The sequence below is a fragment of the Pezoporus occidentalis genome, unplaced genomic scaffold (assembly GCF_034315485.1).
Source record: "Pezoporus occidentalis ecotype Australia unplaced genomic scaffold, CSIRO_AGI_Poc_V1 ctg104, whole genome shotgun sequence".
Classification (NCBI taxonomy): Eukaryota; Metazoa; Chordata; class Aves; order Psittaciformes; family Psittacidae; genus Pezoporus; species Pezoporus occidentalis.
The window spans coordinates 2,430,072-2,447,754 of NW_026912822.1; the positions used below are offsets into that span (position 1 = coordinate 2,430,072).

At 42.3% G+C, this 17,683-nt stretch overlaps 1 protein-coding gene across 2 annotated transcripts in view; it reads left to right on the plus strand.

Moving 5' to 3' along the window:
- Positions 1-17,683, plus strand: part of GSK3B (glycogen synthase kinase 3 beta) — a 149,436-nt gene that overhangs the window by 116,325 nt on the left and 15,428 nt on the right. The window contains exons 8-10 of one of the 2 annotated variants that reach the window (XM_062618906.1): positions 2,171-2,266; positions 12,602-12,640; positions 14,958-15,144. In XM_062618906.1, coding sequence (XP_062474890.1) covers positions 2,171-2,266; positions 12,602-12,640; positions 14,958-15,144 — 322 coding nt within the window. The remainder of the gene's footprint in view (positions 1-2,170; positions 2,267-12,601; positions 12,641-14,957; positions 15,145-17,683) is intronic. The other variant, XM_062618912.1, reaches the window with a different exon arrangement.

The following is a 17,683-nucleotide window of genomic DNA, read 5'->3' on the forward strand; positions in this document are numbered from 1 at the left end:
TCAAAGCTTTGAGAGTAGCACCCACCTGGCAGGGCTGGCAGCAGGGTGGCCAGTGCCAGACAGAAAACCAGCAGGGAAAGGGCATGTTTTCCTGTCAACTCTTTTTCCTTTGGAAGTTGGGCAAAATCTACAGAACCCTTCAAACACCCCCTTTTCTACCACCTGAGGAAAGCAGCATTTTCAGACATGCACAGAAAACTCTCCCATCAGCTCTGAAGTTAACCCTTTTAGAGAGAGTAGGTAGGACTTAAATCCCAGTTAGCAATAGGAAGGTAGAAGTTACGTGATCGTTCATTTCATACTTGTCAGTTAAATCTCTTATCCGAGAAGCAAGTGCCTGAACAAGCTGCAGGGTTTATTTCTCTGCTGCTACTGTTTAATCAAAAGATTGCTTTGTGCGTAGGTGCTTTAGTTTGTGTTTTACAGCTTGTGTTGTAAATAATAGATGCCAAGTTCCTTTCATAATACCTGATGATAGTTCCTCTGTTGCACAGATTAATTAAACAGCAATTAACTTGCTCTTTTCCCCCTTTACCTGAGTCTTTAGAGTGCATTTGTGTGATCTCCACTGTTCTGACAGAATGAAAATGTTCGGTACCAGAATATGTAATCAAATGCTTCTTTATCAAGCAGTAAGGTAGAGTGCTAACGTCATGTTGTAGGTCATTCGTTTCCTGCTGGTGACGGTGCAGTCTCATGAGATGAGGTGGTAACATTATGCTAATCTCTATGGCAAGGGATTTGTCACAGGGTGAGAGTAGCGTGGCTACAGGGTTCCAATAGGAAGATGAACCTGAGCTCAGCGTAGAGGAGTGGCTCCTCTGCCTGCAGCCCTCTACACTTCTCTCTGCAGAACAAAAGGATACCCAGTAACTGGGTGCAAGCAGAAAACAACAGGATTCCTTGAACAGGCTTTGCAGTTTTTATATATAGCTGGAAGGCAATGGCTCTCTTATGCTTAGTGTTAACTGAACAGAAAGCACTAATGCCATATGTCCGGCTTATTCCCTGAGGGGATTTCCGAAATCCTTTCAAAATCTATCCACCCCAACAAAGAGGTGTGTGATTGTGTGTTACTTCTCCTACAACTACTCATTTGCATGTGAAAATAACATTGTACAGATTCTGGGAATGAGAAATACAAAGTTGTAAAAGTAGACCAGGGCTGGTATGCATTTTAGATGCTTCCGGTTTAGGTTTAAATTAAGTTTATCTTCCATGTGGAAATACTGGGAAGGGGAGCCACAACCAAAACCACACAATTTGGGGTGGGGGGAGAACCTGTCTGGCTCCCCTCAGTAGTAAGTGGCTGATCTTTTAAGCTCATCAGAGGTTCATGACTTGTAAAATGCAGTCTGTGCTACAGGTCTGATCCTTCATCAGCCATATGCAGCGAGCTGCAGTCCCAGAATTTGTTTGGCAGTACTGTTTTACAGCATTCTAATTAGAGTGAGCTCTCTTCCCCATTGAAATATCATAAAGTTTGAGAAAGGTGCTTGAATTTCGTAAAAGACTGGGGAAGATAATTAAACTTTTGGCACTTAGCTTGGAGTATGAACTGAACTGCAAGCAAGAGACTACTGAAGCTGGAGTGAGGACTGCAAAGATGATTAAGGGCCTGGAACATCTGTCAGGAGAGGTTGTAAGAGCTGGCACTGAGGCAGAGAAGGCTTGGGGGGTCTTATCAATGTGTATAAAATACCTGGTGGAGGGAACAGAGAAGAAACAGCTAGGCTCTTCTTGTGGTGCCTGCTGACTGGACAAGGGGCAGTGGCACGAAGTAAAGTGAAAATTCATTTGAATGCTATAAACCACTCTTTTTCCTGTGAGGGAGGTCAAAGACTGGAGCAGGTTGCCCAGAGAGGTTGTAAAGTCTCCTTCTATGGAGATGCTAAAAGCCTAGTGGGACATGGTCTTAGGCAGCCGGTTCCAGCTGACCCTGCTTGAGCCAGGGGGTTGGATCAGAAACTCCCAGGGCAGGGACGTTCCTTCCAACTTAAACAGTTCTGCAAAAGTTCAGTTGTTTTGTTTTAAACACTGTATTAACTTACTGGTAACACAGATTGACTTCAGTTGTCTCAGTGTATGATAGGTTATAGTGAGCTCTTCATTACCATATGACTATGAAGCATATCTAAATGATCTGCCTTTTTTTCTCTCTCCTGTCTAGGTTCTGGGAACGCCTACAAGGGAGCAAATTAGAGAAATGAATCCGAACTATACTGAATTCAAATTCCCTCAGATTAAGGCACATCCATGGACTAAGGTGAGTCTATATGAACTGGCTAATAAAGACATGTGGGCTCAAAGCAAAAATTGAAGGAGTTCAGTGGCTTGGTGACTGGCTTTCAGTCTGAACTGGGCACTCTAACTAAGCTGGGGACCCAGTAACTTCTGATGCTGAAAAGGAGAAGAAGCTATTGAAGCAGTGCACTGTAATATCTGTTGGTCTGGGGTTTTTTGAGGTTGCCTACAGGTGTTGAAGGGTTTTTTTTAGTAATATATCTGTAGCAGATTGCAGTATATTTAAATCCTGTCATGCTATAAATTGATACTCACAAAAGTCACCTATAAATGAGAGAATGTTCCAGTGATAATATGTGACACTTTCATAATGCTGGTCCATAATGTGACAAGGGCTGACAGTCACTTTCTTAACTGCTTCTGTCATAGATATTATTATATTTGTACTCCTATAGGGGTGCTGTTGAGGGGGTTGGTTTTGCTTTCTTAAGGCTAACTAGCTTTCACAAGGAGACACTATTGCAGTATATGCAAACAATATTATAACCTCCATGATCAAAGAGTAAACTGCTAGTATTGAAACAAATACATTGCCACACAATTGAGCTGTCTTCCATGTATCAAGGAATGAGTAATATTTGACTTGGGACACTGAAACAATTAATGGTTTAATTGGCCTCTTGGCTGTGGAATAAGTTAAATATAGAAGCTTAAGCAATTAAACCCTGGGTAGTTAACATTCTTTGCTGCTTGAGAAATGTCTGATACAGTTGCAGTATATTCTTATCATATCTTAAAGACTCAGGTTTTATTCTGCTAAGAAAGCAGCGTATGTATGTGGAAGGTTTGCATTCGTAGCTGAGCACATGTCCAGGTCAGACTCTTTGGACCAAATGCTCTGTGATAGTAGAAACTCTGGATAAACTAATTAGAGCTAATTGATAGCAGGCATGTACCAGATAGGTACATACCAGGCCAGGTACTGCTAGTCACTGTTACTGTGACAGATCCTCCAACGAGTTATGTGCCACTTCAATTTTCCTTTTACCCACTGATCTCTTGTTTGCATTTCCATATCAGAGTTTCTTTAAGTCATTTAAATGATTTCTAATAGTATAAGAGGTCAGTAAATCCAGCAAGGCTTTTTGATACCATATGTTAACAAGGGAAAACGTTAGGGCAAATGAAATCCCTTGGAGTGCTCTCCGCAGTTTTGAATTGCATCAGCATTAAAGTCATGAGAATAAGTCCAGAAGACTTGTAGTACTGAGTATTAGGGGCACATCTGAATTCCTGCAGTGAAGGTGTTTGGGTCGGGAATGGGTTAAATTTGTATGCAGTGGAGTGCAGAGATGACCTGTAGGACATGGAGTTAAGCAAGCATCTAAGCTAGCTATGCAACTCATCTTGTGCCTGAATCATCTTTTAAGAATCTCTATGCACTTGATGGTCACTTAGACCACAACGGAGATCATCTGGCAAATAGAAGCTTTAAGAAAAAAGTGAGACTTCCTTCTGGAGTCTTTCTTCTTTCATACAAATGGTTTTTTGGTCATTCTAAAGGCTCACAAGTGAAACTAAGTCAGTTACAAAGAATTGAGAGGAGCTTGCCACAGGATGAAATCTGCATTCTCAATTAGGGCAGAATCATTTTGGGGGAGCTGTGCTTGCAACATAGCTTTTGATTGTTGAGTCATTCTGCACACAACTCTTTTCTGGCATTGGCTGGGTGTAGAATAGCATTTAAACCAGCTTATTACAATTGCATTACATGATACTTCATTTATGAGATCTGTACTTTTCTAGTTCTACAAATGCTAAATTAGCAAAATGGATTATCCAGCATGGTGTTGGTAACGGTACTCATCCTCTCAATGTATTACTTCTAAAGATGCTTTCCTTTCAACACTTGGAGCATGATGAGCTCTGAAGGATTTAAGTGTTAGTGTTACAGAGAATTGGTCTTCCTTACCCAACTGTATTGGCATAACATGTGATGGCACATCAGTGGACATATGCCATCCTCTTGTAGCTTCCATAAAGCGTGGGAGAAAAAGCACTGCTGACCCGGCTGTCTAATGAGCAGAAAAGGAATGACTGAGGAAATGAAAGTTCACGTTTCTTTTGTTATAACTGTTCATGTAACTAGAGTGCTACAGGTAGTTGCTAGCAAGGACTTGAACTTCTGGTTTCAGCCTCAAAAGCACAAGCCTTTACCATCTGGTGGTCTGATCTGCTACATTGGCTGTTACGTGCTAGGTGAAGCGGAATGGCGGCTGGTGCTGTAGCAGAATGAAATAGGTTCTGGCATTTTTAAAGAGCTGGGCAAATTGTTTGAGACCGAATAAGGATGAATCAGTACTCCTTGAGTTGTCCTTAGGAATAGTGTCTCTCAGGTTCATTCAGTTTCAGGCCTAAATTGGGTTTTGTGGAAATTTGAAGTCTGCCTTCATAGATGTAGCATAGATTTTTCAGTAGAAATGGATTGGGATCATCCAAATGCAGTACTGATATTCAAAGTCATGTAGTAGTATGAAGACAGATTTCAAATTAACTGTGCTCCTTCTTCATAGATTAGGAGAGAAGTCAAGCTAGCACTCAGTATCTTTCCATGCTGCAGCAATAACGCAAGTTCACAGTGCAAGCTGTTCTTGGACTGGTTTTTCAGTCTGTTGACAATTTAAGATTGAAATACTTTTGCAACTTAAGAGCTGGAATCTCTCAGTATAAAACATACAGAGGCCTCTCTGTCTTCTCTCCAATATATTCTGTGTTGCCCAAGCACATGCATGTTTTGATACCAGTTCTGCACATGATGCAGATGATGATGGGAGTTCACTGTGTCCCTGGCTAACAAAAGAAAAGAGAATCTGAACTTTCCAGGAATCTTTTAAATAGTTCTTCCAGAATGGGACTTCTCTCTCTTTTGGCACCCCACACCACAACCCCAGCCCCAGAGGAGGAATTTAGGATATTTTGGTTCCCTCAGAATAGCAGAGTGGTTAATTTAGTAATGTAGCTGTTCATTTCATCCTGACCTTCCTTTGTTTTCACTTAGTATAGAATATTTTTTATTCATAGAGGTACATCCTACTACTCGTCTGCCTTGGTCAGCGAGTAAGTAGCATAAAGTTGTAAGAGAAGCAAGGGCTTGTCTTATAAGGGCTGGGAATATCTTTTGACTGACTTATGCAATCAGGAAAAAAATGGGTAGGCTTTTAGACACACAGTTGTTTTCCTGTCCATGTTTTCCAACTATATCAGCTCACTTGTCCTGGGTTCAGCTGTAGCAATCATTTTTCTCCTTCCCAGTAGCTGGTGCAGTGCTGTGTTTGGCCTCTAGTCTGAAAACAATGCTGATAACACCGATGTTTTTAGTTGCTACTTGGTAATGTTCACTCTGACCAAGGACTTCCTGAGTCTCATGCTCTGCCAGGAAGGAGGGGAAGCTGGGAGAAAGCAGAGCCAGGACACCTGACCCAAACTAGCCAGAGAGGTATTCCATACCACAGTGTGTCATGGCCAGTATAGAAACTGGGGGTGGAGTTACCTGAAAGGTCAAGATTGCTGCTCAGGTTGGGCTGGGTATCGGTTGGCAAGTGCTGAGCAATTGTATTGTGCATCACTTGCGTTTATTGATGTTTTTTTTCCCTTTTCTAGTTTTATATTCTCTCCCTTTGTTATTTCCCTTATCATTATTGGGAGTAGTATTATATTGTATTTTAGTTATTGGACTGTTCTTATCTCAACCCATGGGGTTTATGTTCTTTTGATTCTCCTCCCCATCCTGCCTGGAGCAGGGGTGAGTGGAATGGCTGCATGGTTCTGAGTTACTGGCTGGGGTTAAACCACAACATCAGTGAATAAAAGTTACTATCCTTTCTGGAGGCTTTGCTGCTGCTGTTTTTACTAGGTCAGAACTTTCCTTCCATGTCTTTCAGCTGCCTCAGTTCCTTGAGCCTTCCTTCTTCTTGGAAGTGCATTCTGATCTCTGCTCCTAATCTTTATACTTGTTTCTCCTCTGTCTGAGCTTCATCTATATTTTATAAATGTGTGACTGGAAAGCCAAGAAGAAAATCTGAGATCAAGTGCAAGGTTGTACATTGCAGGGCTGTCAAAGATAAGCTTTGGAGGTTAGCTTTCTCTGAGGCCTTTTTCAGCCCTTTTGGAAGGGGGCAGGGACAGTGGGGTGGCTGACAAAAGGTCTAAATGCATGCTTCATAAGCTTGTGTTAGATAGGCGTTGCTTACCATGGCCCCAGTACAGCTGGCCTTTATCCTAGCATTACTCAGATGCTACCTTCAGATCTCAAATCCTTGGGGCTTTGAAAAACAAAGGCAGCGCTGTGATTATTTCCAGAAACATGAAAAAATGTCCATGTATGCTGGCCCGCCTTTCTCCTTGTATCCAGCTAGTGAAGGATCTCATTTGAGTAAGATCATAGCAAATGCAATATAATTATGTAGTTTAGGTCCCTTCTGCATGGGGGAGATGACTCATGTGGATTTATTTTGTTTTCCCCACCCAAGATACTTCGTTTGTTGTTAATGGCATTATAATGAACTGACTTATCTACTGAGCTGCAAGCATGTCCATGGTTGGTGATGGCAGAACAACGCAACAGATTATATCAGCAAAGGTTGTTTTCTTTAGTCAAATCATAACCTATGTCTTGTCTCTGTTGTGGAGACATGGAAAGAATTTCCACTGCAGGCAGCTCTTTAAAATGGACAGTGCATCTCTTAAGCGTGCTGTAGTTCAGTGGCCTTTGTTTCTCCTGTTTTGAAGATACTTGCCAGATAGTTTAAGAATGCAAGCACTTTTAGAATACATAGTTGGTGAGATAAGCTTGAGTGTCCTCAAACAAATGGCTTCATTCGCCATCCCCAAATCTATAGCGAGCTGGAGTCTGAATCATAATTTCCAAGTCAGTGTTGAGATGGAAAAAGACAGGAGTCATTTGTTTAACAGTGGAAGAGAGAGAGAAACTGTCATGTCTACATCGGTTTTGAGCATCTCTGCCCTTCTGCAGTGCACTCTTGTGGATGAACACGCAAAGACTTTTCTCTGCAGCACTTTGCCATCATAATAGTTGCAGCAGATTACGGCAGGGTCTCTCCCAGTTTTATAACTGCTTCCTTTTTCTTTCTTTTTTATTCCCTCGCTATTTATGCTGTTCAGGGTGCTCTTCTGTCTGTGTCTTCAAGCTAAATTATTGTAGCAGAGGGAAACAGCATCTAAGATGAAACTTCAGGCTCTAGCTCATCCCTTCTGGCACTTTGCCAAAGCAATTAGCCACTCCTGGCTGCAGCTGAAGTTGTGCAGAACCACAGTTGGTTGTGTGATACAGTAGCTCTGGATGTTGACTTTAGGATCCCTATTTCTGTCTTTATTATTAAATAATTCCTGCAAATATTCTAAAATATTTGGTAAATATTTTAGTCTGAGTATCTTCCATGTGTGTGTATTCTTTGTATACATTTCACCATACTAATCACTTTACTTTGAATGTTGTCTTTTTCTATGCTTGTAGCAGGCAGTCCCGTTGTCTTCCCCACCCTCTGGGACTGGGACATAAGGAGTCTGGTCTCTATCTTATGACCATGTTTTTCCACCCTCCAGAATCAGTTTTATGTCTTCATCCTGTCCTACTCCTGCTCTCCTGGTTCTTGTCTGTTTTTTAAGCAGATTGTTTTGCTTGTAATGCTTCCAAAGTGACTGCTCATACTGTAGATTCGAGGAATACCAAACAGTAAAATGTAGAAATAGGCAGCTCATTTTGTCACTTCTAATTATAAATGATGACAAAAGAGAGCAGAAATTCTTTTGTCAGAAATCCGGTAAATGGACTTGCATTTGAATTAAAGCTGAAAATGCAAACTTTTCTTTTGGAGACTGGGGTCCGATCTTTTGTAGAACTACACAGGGGAGATGTGATGTTTCGTTGGGTGCAGTTAGATGGCCTAAATCCATCTTGGAGCAGGGTCAGTTTTCTGTCTCCCACCTGCATACTCCTGATGCCTCCCTTCTGCATTATTGTTCACATAGTAGCAAAAACCTCTTAAATAACATGAATGTTCAGGATTTGAATCACATTTCTCACCTGGCTGACCATTCAGCTCAGATTGCAAGCTCTGGGACAAGGGACCAGGGCAGACGTGCGTGGCCAAGGAGAAGTGCGCACTCGCTGGTGGTGATTTGTGCCTGTTGTGAAATCATGCCCTGACCTCTTTCTGAAGAGTACAGTTCTGTTTTTCACTTAGTGCGTAATGACTTTCCACACAAAAAGTGAAAACGGCTCTGCTGGATACTAACTTAAAAAGAAAAAGGACCCAAGTTCTTCTGGCAAGCTCATGTTTTCCAGTTCCTTTTGTAGGAGCAATGGTTTTTGACAGTGTAAATCTCTTATCTTCATCTAAAGCGTGAGAAAAGAAGGCAGGTTTGTTGGGTGGTAAATTACCCTGCCCCTGCCCAATTTATATGCAATAAAGAAAGAGCTGCTTAACAATAAACGAGTGAGCATGAATGTAGCATTAAGGCATGATTTGCATCAGTGCAACTACGGAAATCAGATGCTAAGTTTAACATGTCTTCTGCAATGTACCATCTGTTTAGCTGTCCCACTGCAACACATCTGTCTAGGCTGTTCATAGTGGCGCTCACTCAGTGGAGGGCTGAGTGCTTCCAGAGATCTATTTATGAGGATTCTCTCTGAGAAGAAGGGGAACTGTTCTGTTTTGTTCTGCTTAGCTTTGTTGCTTTCCTTTAGAACTTGATAGAAGCAGAGCACATGCACTGGGTAATAAACGCTAGCTCGTTCTGTCTCCGCTGGGTCTTCAGTGGAAGAAGCCCAGTAACAAGTGTGTGGTCTCAACAAGAAGTAGCTTTGGAGACAGGTTCCTGGTCCTGTTCCCAGTTCTCAGTTGGCTCATTTGTAAGCCACTTAACCCTTCTGTCTTTATTTCATTTTCTTTCCCCTATCTAAGTGCCATCTGACAGGCATTCTTAACTAAAAAGGCATTTTGCTATTTCTTAGCTGCTTTTTGGAAATAATTCCCAACACCAGTGCCTCTATCTATCGTGGACTTCTTTTAACTTCCATTGTATCTCATGAGTTTTAGGCACTTCAAAATAGCCAAACGGTGTATTTCAGAAATCCCATTCTGAAATTCTCAGGCCCTTGGAACAAGATCAGTCCCAAGGGCAGAGTTGCAGCCACAACTTTGGCTTTCTTTGTGTCAGGTAGAGCTCAGAGCTGTCTTTCATGTGTCTCTTCCCTCTCCTTTTGTGTTTATGAATGTGTCATGTTTATCATAAGCTTTATTACATTAAACTTGCATAATTCATGTCATAAAGTTGTGGTAATCGTATTGTGTGATTGCAGATTTAAAAAGTTGATATGAGGGTCGTGTCCTGTATCTGGCGACTTCACTTGTAAACAATACAAGCTTTTGGTTGAAGGGAGGAGCTTTGTCTCTTACCTAATGTTCATGTGCCATCAAAAATGTGCTTACAAACGGAAAGGAGATGTGCACAGACTGTCAGCCTGAATTGGTGGTGTGGGTGGTTCTTGGCAAAGCATATGAGTCTCTGAAGCCGGTGAGGAAATTTTTAACCATGGTGTCACAAACTTGATGCGTTAGCAACAGATGTCATTTTCAGAAGCCTCTGCTTTCTTAGGGAGCACAGCATGCGAGCAGTATTCACAATCTGCATGCAGAACGCACAGGGGTTGATGGCATGAAATCATGTCTCTTAATACACGCTGGCTAGAAGAGCACCTTGGTGTAATATTGTGAAGCTTTGGCTTTGGGGCTTAATTAGACCAAGACGACGGAGCTCCGTGTCGTGCATGGGAAGTCTGTCTGAAGAATGTCAATGAACTGAAAGTCAGAGCAACCATTCTGTTAAAACAATACTTAGCTCTTGCCCCATGTGGTTTTATTTGAGAGCTGAATGCTGATGTGAGTGAAGTAAAATAGGAAAATCCTCTGCTTTCTATCCTTTTTCTTTCATCTTTCCATGCATGCAAAAAATAAAATGAAATTCAGAAGGGGTGTGAACTCTGCTACACTGGTAGGAACTATTTCAAATTAGCAAGATAAAATGGGACCGCTCTGCTAGTGCACAAAGACTTCATCTAAATTGAAGTCTCTTGGGGTTGAGAGCTACATAGTGCACCAGGGGCAGTTAAGCCTGGCAGTCGTGTTTGAAATATTGAAGGTGGTAGTTCCACACAAATGAAGGGGAAGTAGCATAAAATAAATGGCATTGATCCAGCATAACATAGAAAGAAGAGAGGAGTGTGTCTGACCTTGCTGTCTAGCTGATATGGTCTGTCAGTATTTGTGCGTCACCAGCATGCCTGAGCAAAGAAAGAACTTGCACTGGTCCCTCAGCCTTTTGGTGAGGTACAGATTTATTGGGATCTGAAGGGGAATAAAGTAAAAAAACCCAGTAATAAAAACCCCAGTCCCAAAAGCTGTCTGTGGCTCTGGTGAGTCAGCGTTTCCATCTGACATGACCAAATCATGGAGATTTTTGCAACTCATCCAAAAAAAACCCCAACCAACCAAAAACCAAAACAACCAGTGACCTGGGTCTCAGCCTGAAATTCATTTGCTTTGCAGAAACAAGAGGGTTTGAGTTATTGCAAGTGCAAATTTTCCTTGAAGAAATTTGTATGTAAAAGCCTTTTTTTGTTTTTTCTTTCTTTTTTTTTCTTTTTTTTTTTCCTTTTTTTTTTTGCATTTGTTTATCTCCAAAACAGGTTCATTTTTTAAAATGAAAACTTGAGCCTTCGGTCCCTCCTGTGGACAAATAGCCTTACCCAAGGTCTTGTTTCATTTTAGAAAAATGAATTGCTGCGCCGGTGGGGTAGTATTGGAATGCTTTCAAAGTTCCTGTCAGTGTTTTAGTTTTGGTTCTTTTTTTCTTTTGTTTGTGGACTTGCTGTGCCTTTTGCCCGGCCATATTTAGTCTGCCTACTAAATGTTAGTCCGCCCAAACACTTTACTTTGTGCACTTAGCTTTGTTTTCCTTTATTTTTCCTTTCTCCTTTTTTCTTTCTTTTCTTTTTTTTTATTATTATTATTTTTAATTTCTCTTTTGCTTTCACCCAGATGTATTTTAGACCGAGAGAGACTTTGCTCCATGGGCCGGATTTTAGTCCGTGCACTATATTTTAGTCCGCAGACTAAAAATAATCCGCGGATTATTTACTAACTCAATTCCCTCACTGAGAACTACAGAGACCCAAGACTCCTGCTGAGCCGTACATCCGAGGGGCTTCCCGGCTTACAGGTCCCACTGTCTGCCTGTCCTCCCACCCCTTCCCACCACGGAGCGCCAGCCCGGCATCGCCCCAGCATTGGCGCTCCGTGGCATGGAAGTGCTGGTGTACCCATTGCTGCAGGCGGCAGCCACTCGTGTAGTTCTCCGTGGGTGAATTGGACAGCTTTCCTGGTGGAACTGTGTTGAGTGGGAAGCACTAAAAGACCGCAGGGGGTTTTGCTTTTATTTCTCAGGGTGTTATTCGAAAGGGAGGTGGGATGGGACAAATTGAGGGGAAAAAATTTAAGTAACGGGTGCGACGGGTATGAGGGGAAATAAACCCACAATAGAGAGCCAATTCAGTCCATACCCGCACTCCTGAGGTGGTACGTCCAGTTCCTGAAGAATCCTAAAGAGATAACGCCAGCAAACAAAATCCAGTGGCGGGGGAAGTCAATCCAAAATGGAGAATAATCCGCGGCGGCCTGAGGCACTCATAGCTCACACAAATTAAAAGCATCCAAATTCCAAAGTAAAGTTCTCGGATTTTTCCTTTCTCTTCAGCACAAATTACAAATTGCTGGGGTTTGGGTACTTTTGGGAAAAAAAACCAAAACCACCCAAAATTTGCATTGTGTCTCTGGGACAGATTTACCAGTGGGATGCACCTTTGGGGACAAAATAACCTGGCCCCGTTTGTCTGTGGACGTTTATATCCAGGACCGAGGACTGAAAATTCTTTATGATGGGAATTTCAATTACCCTTTTAGTTCAAGTTAGAGTTTTGATTTCAATTTTTTTTATTTTTTTAATAAATGCACTGGCATTGGAACATAAATTTAATATAGAAATGTTTCTATACTATGCCTCACCATTGCACAATCGATTTTTTGGCATACACTGTGGTGAAGTTGGACTTGCTGCTATGGAGACTGATGTTTAAAGTTTCTAATTGTATAAACATTTTCTATGTCCCCCACACCATGGATTTCTTATAATATTGGCTATATTTTTCCTTGCTGGACTATTCTCTTTTGGATTGACTCCCCCTGTTTGGATTATTTCACTGCATTATCATCTTTAGGACTCGTCAGGAACAGGACATTTCACCTCAGGAGTACGGGTATGTACTTAAACATTTTCTCAAATTACTAGGCCTAGCCTTGAAACAGTGGAATATTTGAGTTCAAACCACATCTTTGAGGCAGCAGCCAGGCAAATGTTGTACCATGCAAGGTGACAGAGATGAGATGAGTACCGACCGTAACTCACTTCATGTTAGTCACCGCTTGTTGTAGGGGAGGCCATGTGAGGCCTTCCTTTTCCATTTATTCCCCCCCCCCCCCCCCCATCCCTGGTTTAAAGCAGTCAGGGTAGACTTCAGGAGCTGCCAACCCCAAGTAACTCATTTTAGAGCCAAAGGCAGGCTGAACAATTCTCAACAGGGCTTAGGAAATGGGCGCTAGGGTTTCACTGAAAATGAGTTTGGGTGGACAAAGGAGCATGCCTACAGATGGCAGATTGGTGACTGGTGTCTAGTGAGCTCAAGGTACTTTTCATCCTTGCTTTAAGGAAAACTATTCCTTTTTCTTTTTTCCCTTTTAAAATCTGTGCAATAGCTGATATGTGAGCTGTCCTGAGGGAAAAACACAGCCAAGAGTCAAGTACTTCAGCCTCAAGCTGTGGTAAATCAAGCCTGTTAAAACATCAGTGTGAAGGTTCATGAGGGAAATCTTGGTAGTTTTACTCTCATGTTAAATACGGAGCAGCTTCTCTTGTGTGGATTTACCTCAAGACAAACTCATTTGTGCTACTTAGTGAGGGGCAAAAAACGAAAAGAGCTGTTTTGGGTTTTTTTTTTTTGCTAGAGATTTTATCGTGGTCAGGCTGTGGCTTGGGAGTGACGCTGGCGTCCACTGTGCACTGTGGTCAGCAGCCCAAGCTCTGCCAGCAGCATGCAAAAGCAGCTTCTCCTGCCCCTCCATGGACTCACGGCACAGTGGTCAGCTGAGGTTCTTTGCCAGCAGTGTTAAGCTGATGCCTTTCTTTTTGTCAGTGTAGGCCTCGTGTGAAAACTTTTTTGGTTTGTTTTTCAACACCCCAGTAGAAATCAATTGTGCTTTTTGGGTACCTGGCTCTTTGGCTCCCCGAGTCTGGATTCCCTGCCACACCAGTTAGTACAGCACGCACTGCAGCGGTCCTGGGTGCTCCCGAGCCAGCTGGGCACCAAGGGGATAAAATCTCAGTCTCTGGAGAGCTTAGCATTTGTGTTTGATTCTCATTCAAGAGAGCATATGTGTCTTTGGTTTAAAATGTACTTAAGAAGTGCCTGTGCAAGTTCCTCATCTGTGATTAATGAGCATGTCATGCACTGAACTGTACTTATCTCTTGTTTTGCTCTTTAGTGCCATGTGGCTTGGGTTCACCCACAGTGGGGCAAAAGCATTTTGGGTTAGCTCCATTTTTACTAAAAAAGCTGGCATCAAAATTTAACACTTGCAGCCACCCCACTCCCTTTTCCCCAGCCTGTATATCACTTGCAGCATAGCAAGGCAGAAGTACTTGAGGGGACCATCCACGTCATTTTAACTCATATTTTGCTTTTGACATAATGAGAAAGGAAGATGGGGGTGTGATTAGTGGTGGGTAGGACTGTTTAGAGGACTGAAACAAAGCTGCAGTGAAGAGCTCCTATTTGTAATCACTCAAGGTAAAAAATCTGTTAAATAGTTGGTTCTCTTGACACAGTTTTCAGCTGTCCTTACAAATACCAAATGTGCAGGAATTATCCCAATAAACTTACGGGAATGACTTGCCAGAATAAGGTCACGGAAGAAGTAACTTGCAAATTAGAGCTAAGACGTTTCCTGCACCCCACCCGTGCTTTCCTTGTTGTTCTCCAAAATTGAACAGCAGCCTCCATAGCAACAATCTGACCTGCCTGCCTGCAAAAGTCCGTGTTAGTAAGGCTTCATTCTCTGGCCACAAAAAAAAGCACCCCAACCCGAAACCATAGCAAGGGCCTTATTCAGTTTTTACATTCAGTGAATCCTGCTCATTTGAACCCTCCTCCCCACCTCCACTCCACCCCATGTGCATGGCTGGAAGCACCTCTGTGTGTTTATCATGATTTTTGGATGAGTTTCCCCTTCATTCTTCCAGTTGTTTTTTTTTGAGTGCGCTCTCATGACGTCTCTTGCTGGCATTGCACCTTCACTCTAGTGCAAGACATTGCAATTAACCCTTTCTCAACCCCAGGAACTGGATTTTCCCATGCTTACTGGAGGACTTTGATTAGCACAATCCACAACTTGTTTGTTCCAGCTTGTTGGGCAATGAGAGGTTTAATTGCTCTGACTTGCTTCTGGTCAGCACAGAAAAGAAACATACCCAGACAACCTGTTTCTCCTGGCTTGTTTTCTGTTTTTGTCTTGTTTTAGGTCTTCCGGCCCCGCACTCCACCAGAAGCAATCGCGCTATGTAGCCGTCTGTTGGAGTACACCCCCACTGCCCGCCTGACTCCCCTGGAGGCCTGTGCGCACTCTTTCTTCGATGAACTACGGGACCCAAATGTCAAGTTACCAAATGGGCGAGAGAAACCTGCACTCTTCAATTTCACCACTCAAGGTAGCCTGTGAGCGTTGAAAGATCCCTTCTTTAGGAAGGAGCGCTTGGATAAATGTTTGCTGTGATGCAGGTGTCACTCCCCCAAACGTAAAAGTCTCTGAGCAGGACTAAGGTTATTAAGTCGTTCCATAACCATCTCTCTGTTTCAAACAGAGAGGAAAGGGACTTTGGAGAAATGGGTTATGGGATTTTCAGATGCCTGGTGCCTTCAATTAAAATCTTATGCAGGGTACCAAGGGTTGTTACTACTGGATTGCATCAAGAAGGTTTACATTTGCAGTTCAGTGTCTGCATCCTGGCTGCTGGCTTTGTGTGAAGTATCACGGTCAGCAGACCATGGAGATGAGATTATGGTTTGGAGGTGATCCTGCTCCACCGTACCTAAGTGCCATAGCGAGCGGTAATGCATATTAGGTTTGGCAGGGAGGTTTGTAGTGTTGCTGCCCATTTTGGTTCTAGGTATGAGATAAATACAGAGGTGTTAGTGTCCTGATTTTATGTTCTATACAGTTCATCTGGCATCACGTTAACTCAGTCATTTAGAAACTCTAAAAATGGCAGATAACTAGCTTTTTATTTGAAGGCAGACCAGTATCAAATTTTAAAGCCATTGATGTGTGGTTTGGGTTTGTTTTTTTTCAACACAAGTGAAAAATGTAAAACTGATATCCCCTTAGAACAGTTTTGCCTGCCGAGACAGAGAATGTGAGAAGTATGGCATATAAATATGCTAGTAATTAATTCTGGAGCTTTCTTGACGCGATTAGCTGCCAGTTCGCATCCTTTAAGCAAGAACAGATCTATGTGCATTTTCTGTTGAAAGTCCAAACCACCTTTTGGCTGAGTTAGCATCAGTGTAATTTTTCAGCCTCTTTTGTGCATGCAGTGCCCATCTGCCAAACTGTGAAACAGATCCCTCTCCTTCAACATGTGGACCCTTTCATTTAGGAACAAGAACCAAGGGTGGCAGGAAGAGAGCCAAAAAGCTTTGTGTCCGAAGCACAAACACCTTAAAGCCATCAAGAAAAGAGCTTGTGCTTCCAGGTCACTGTCCTCTGTGCTGATTTTTGCATCTACTGTTATGAATTTAGTAGCTACATCACAGTTCTTTCCTTATTACAGTACCCATGAATTGCCTTTTCTGCCCACTCAAAGGCCGTCTTCAAGTAGCTAAGATGGTTCTGCTCCCCGTATCATAATACCACTTCACCCCTGTTCTTTGTGACGTTATTTCCTACTGTTTCTTAGTGATGTTAAGATTGGGCTCATCTACTGCATGAAAACCAGGATTTTAGAAAGAGTTGGGAAGCTTTATAATGACTTTCAGGAAAAATCCTTAGGGGAGAAATAAATGTATGTATTGGGAACATGTCCCTGGTTTTCCACTAGCCAGTGTGGAAACTGCTGGGAAAGCTACCCTAATGCTTAAGCAAGTTTAAAGCTCCTTTGCCCTCCTTAAGGAGCTGATGTGCTCTCCCCTTGCACAGTGACTCATGGAAATGACAAGATCTCCTGGAGCAATTTCCTTAAGATTCAAAAAAGCGAGTTTCTGTCCTAAGCAGGTGCCAGTTTCACCATCTAAAAAGGGAAGGCAGGGCAGAGACTGGCCATGAACACATTTTCGGATAAGCTCTGGTGTAGGTGACCAACCGAACTCAAATAACAAAAGTTGAGTTTTTTTCTTTTTAATAAGTAATTCCATTGCTTAGCACAGTGATTTTAAGACCTTTGTATTTAACAAATGTGCATCAGTGAGTCTCACGTATCAACAGTCCTGACTGCAACCAGGGAAGTGGTGGAGTCACCATCCCTGGAGGTGTTTAAGAGACTGCTCTGGTGCTTAGTGACATGGTTTCATGGAGGACTTGGCAGTGCTAGGTTAATGATTGGACTGGATGATCTTAAAGGTCTTTTCCAACCTAAATGATTCTGTGATTCTGAGTTACACAAGAAGCTTTTGCTCCTGCTGTGACCACTCTGCAATCCTTGCTCTTTAGCCAGACTGTGCAAGACTGTTGAATTGGCTAGTCCAGAGCAGAAATCCCAACTGGGAAATAGATCCAGTTATTGGAATCAAATGATGACTCATGTTAAATCATCTGTGGTAATTTAGAAAGCGATGAGAGACATCCTTTTGTTTTGAGGAGCATGTGTTTTCAACAGATAATATTAAGTTTTTAGAAGTGTTTTATTTGGCTGTATCCAGTTGCCTGAAACCCATGAAGTAGGAGGTAGCTGCAGAAGGCTTGAAGGCAAACCTGTTAGAAATAACAACATAAATCTGACCATTAATGCACTGGATTGATTCTCAGAAAGAACTGAACTGTCACACCAGATCTGCTGATCTGAGAAGTGATGCTGCTCAGATAGAGTCTAGAAAACTAAGTGAGAGTATATGGAAGATAAAAGATCATGGCCTTGGCTGCCAGCAGGATTTGCAGGGCATGTTGGTGCTTACTTTATTGTAGAGATGGGATCTCTCGAAGAGAGCTTTATCTGGTCGTTATTAATGTCTTACCTTTAAGTTCCTATTGCTGTT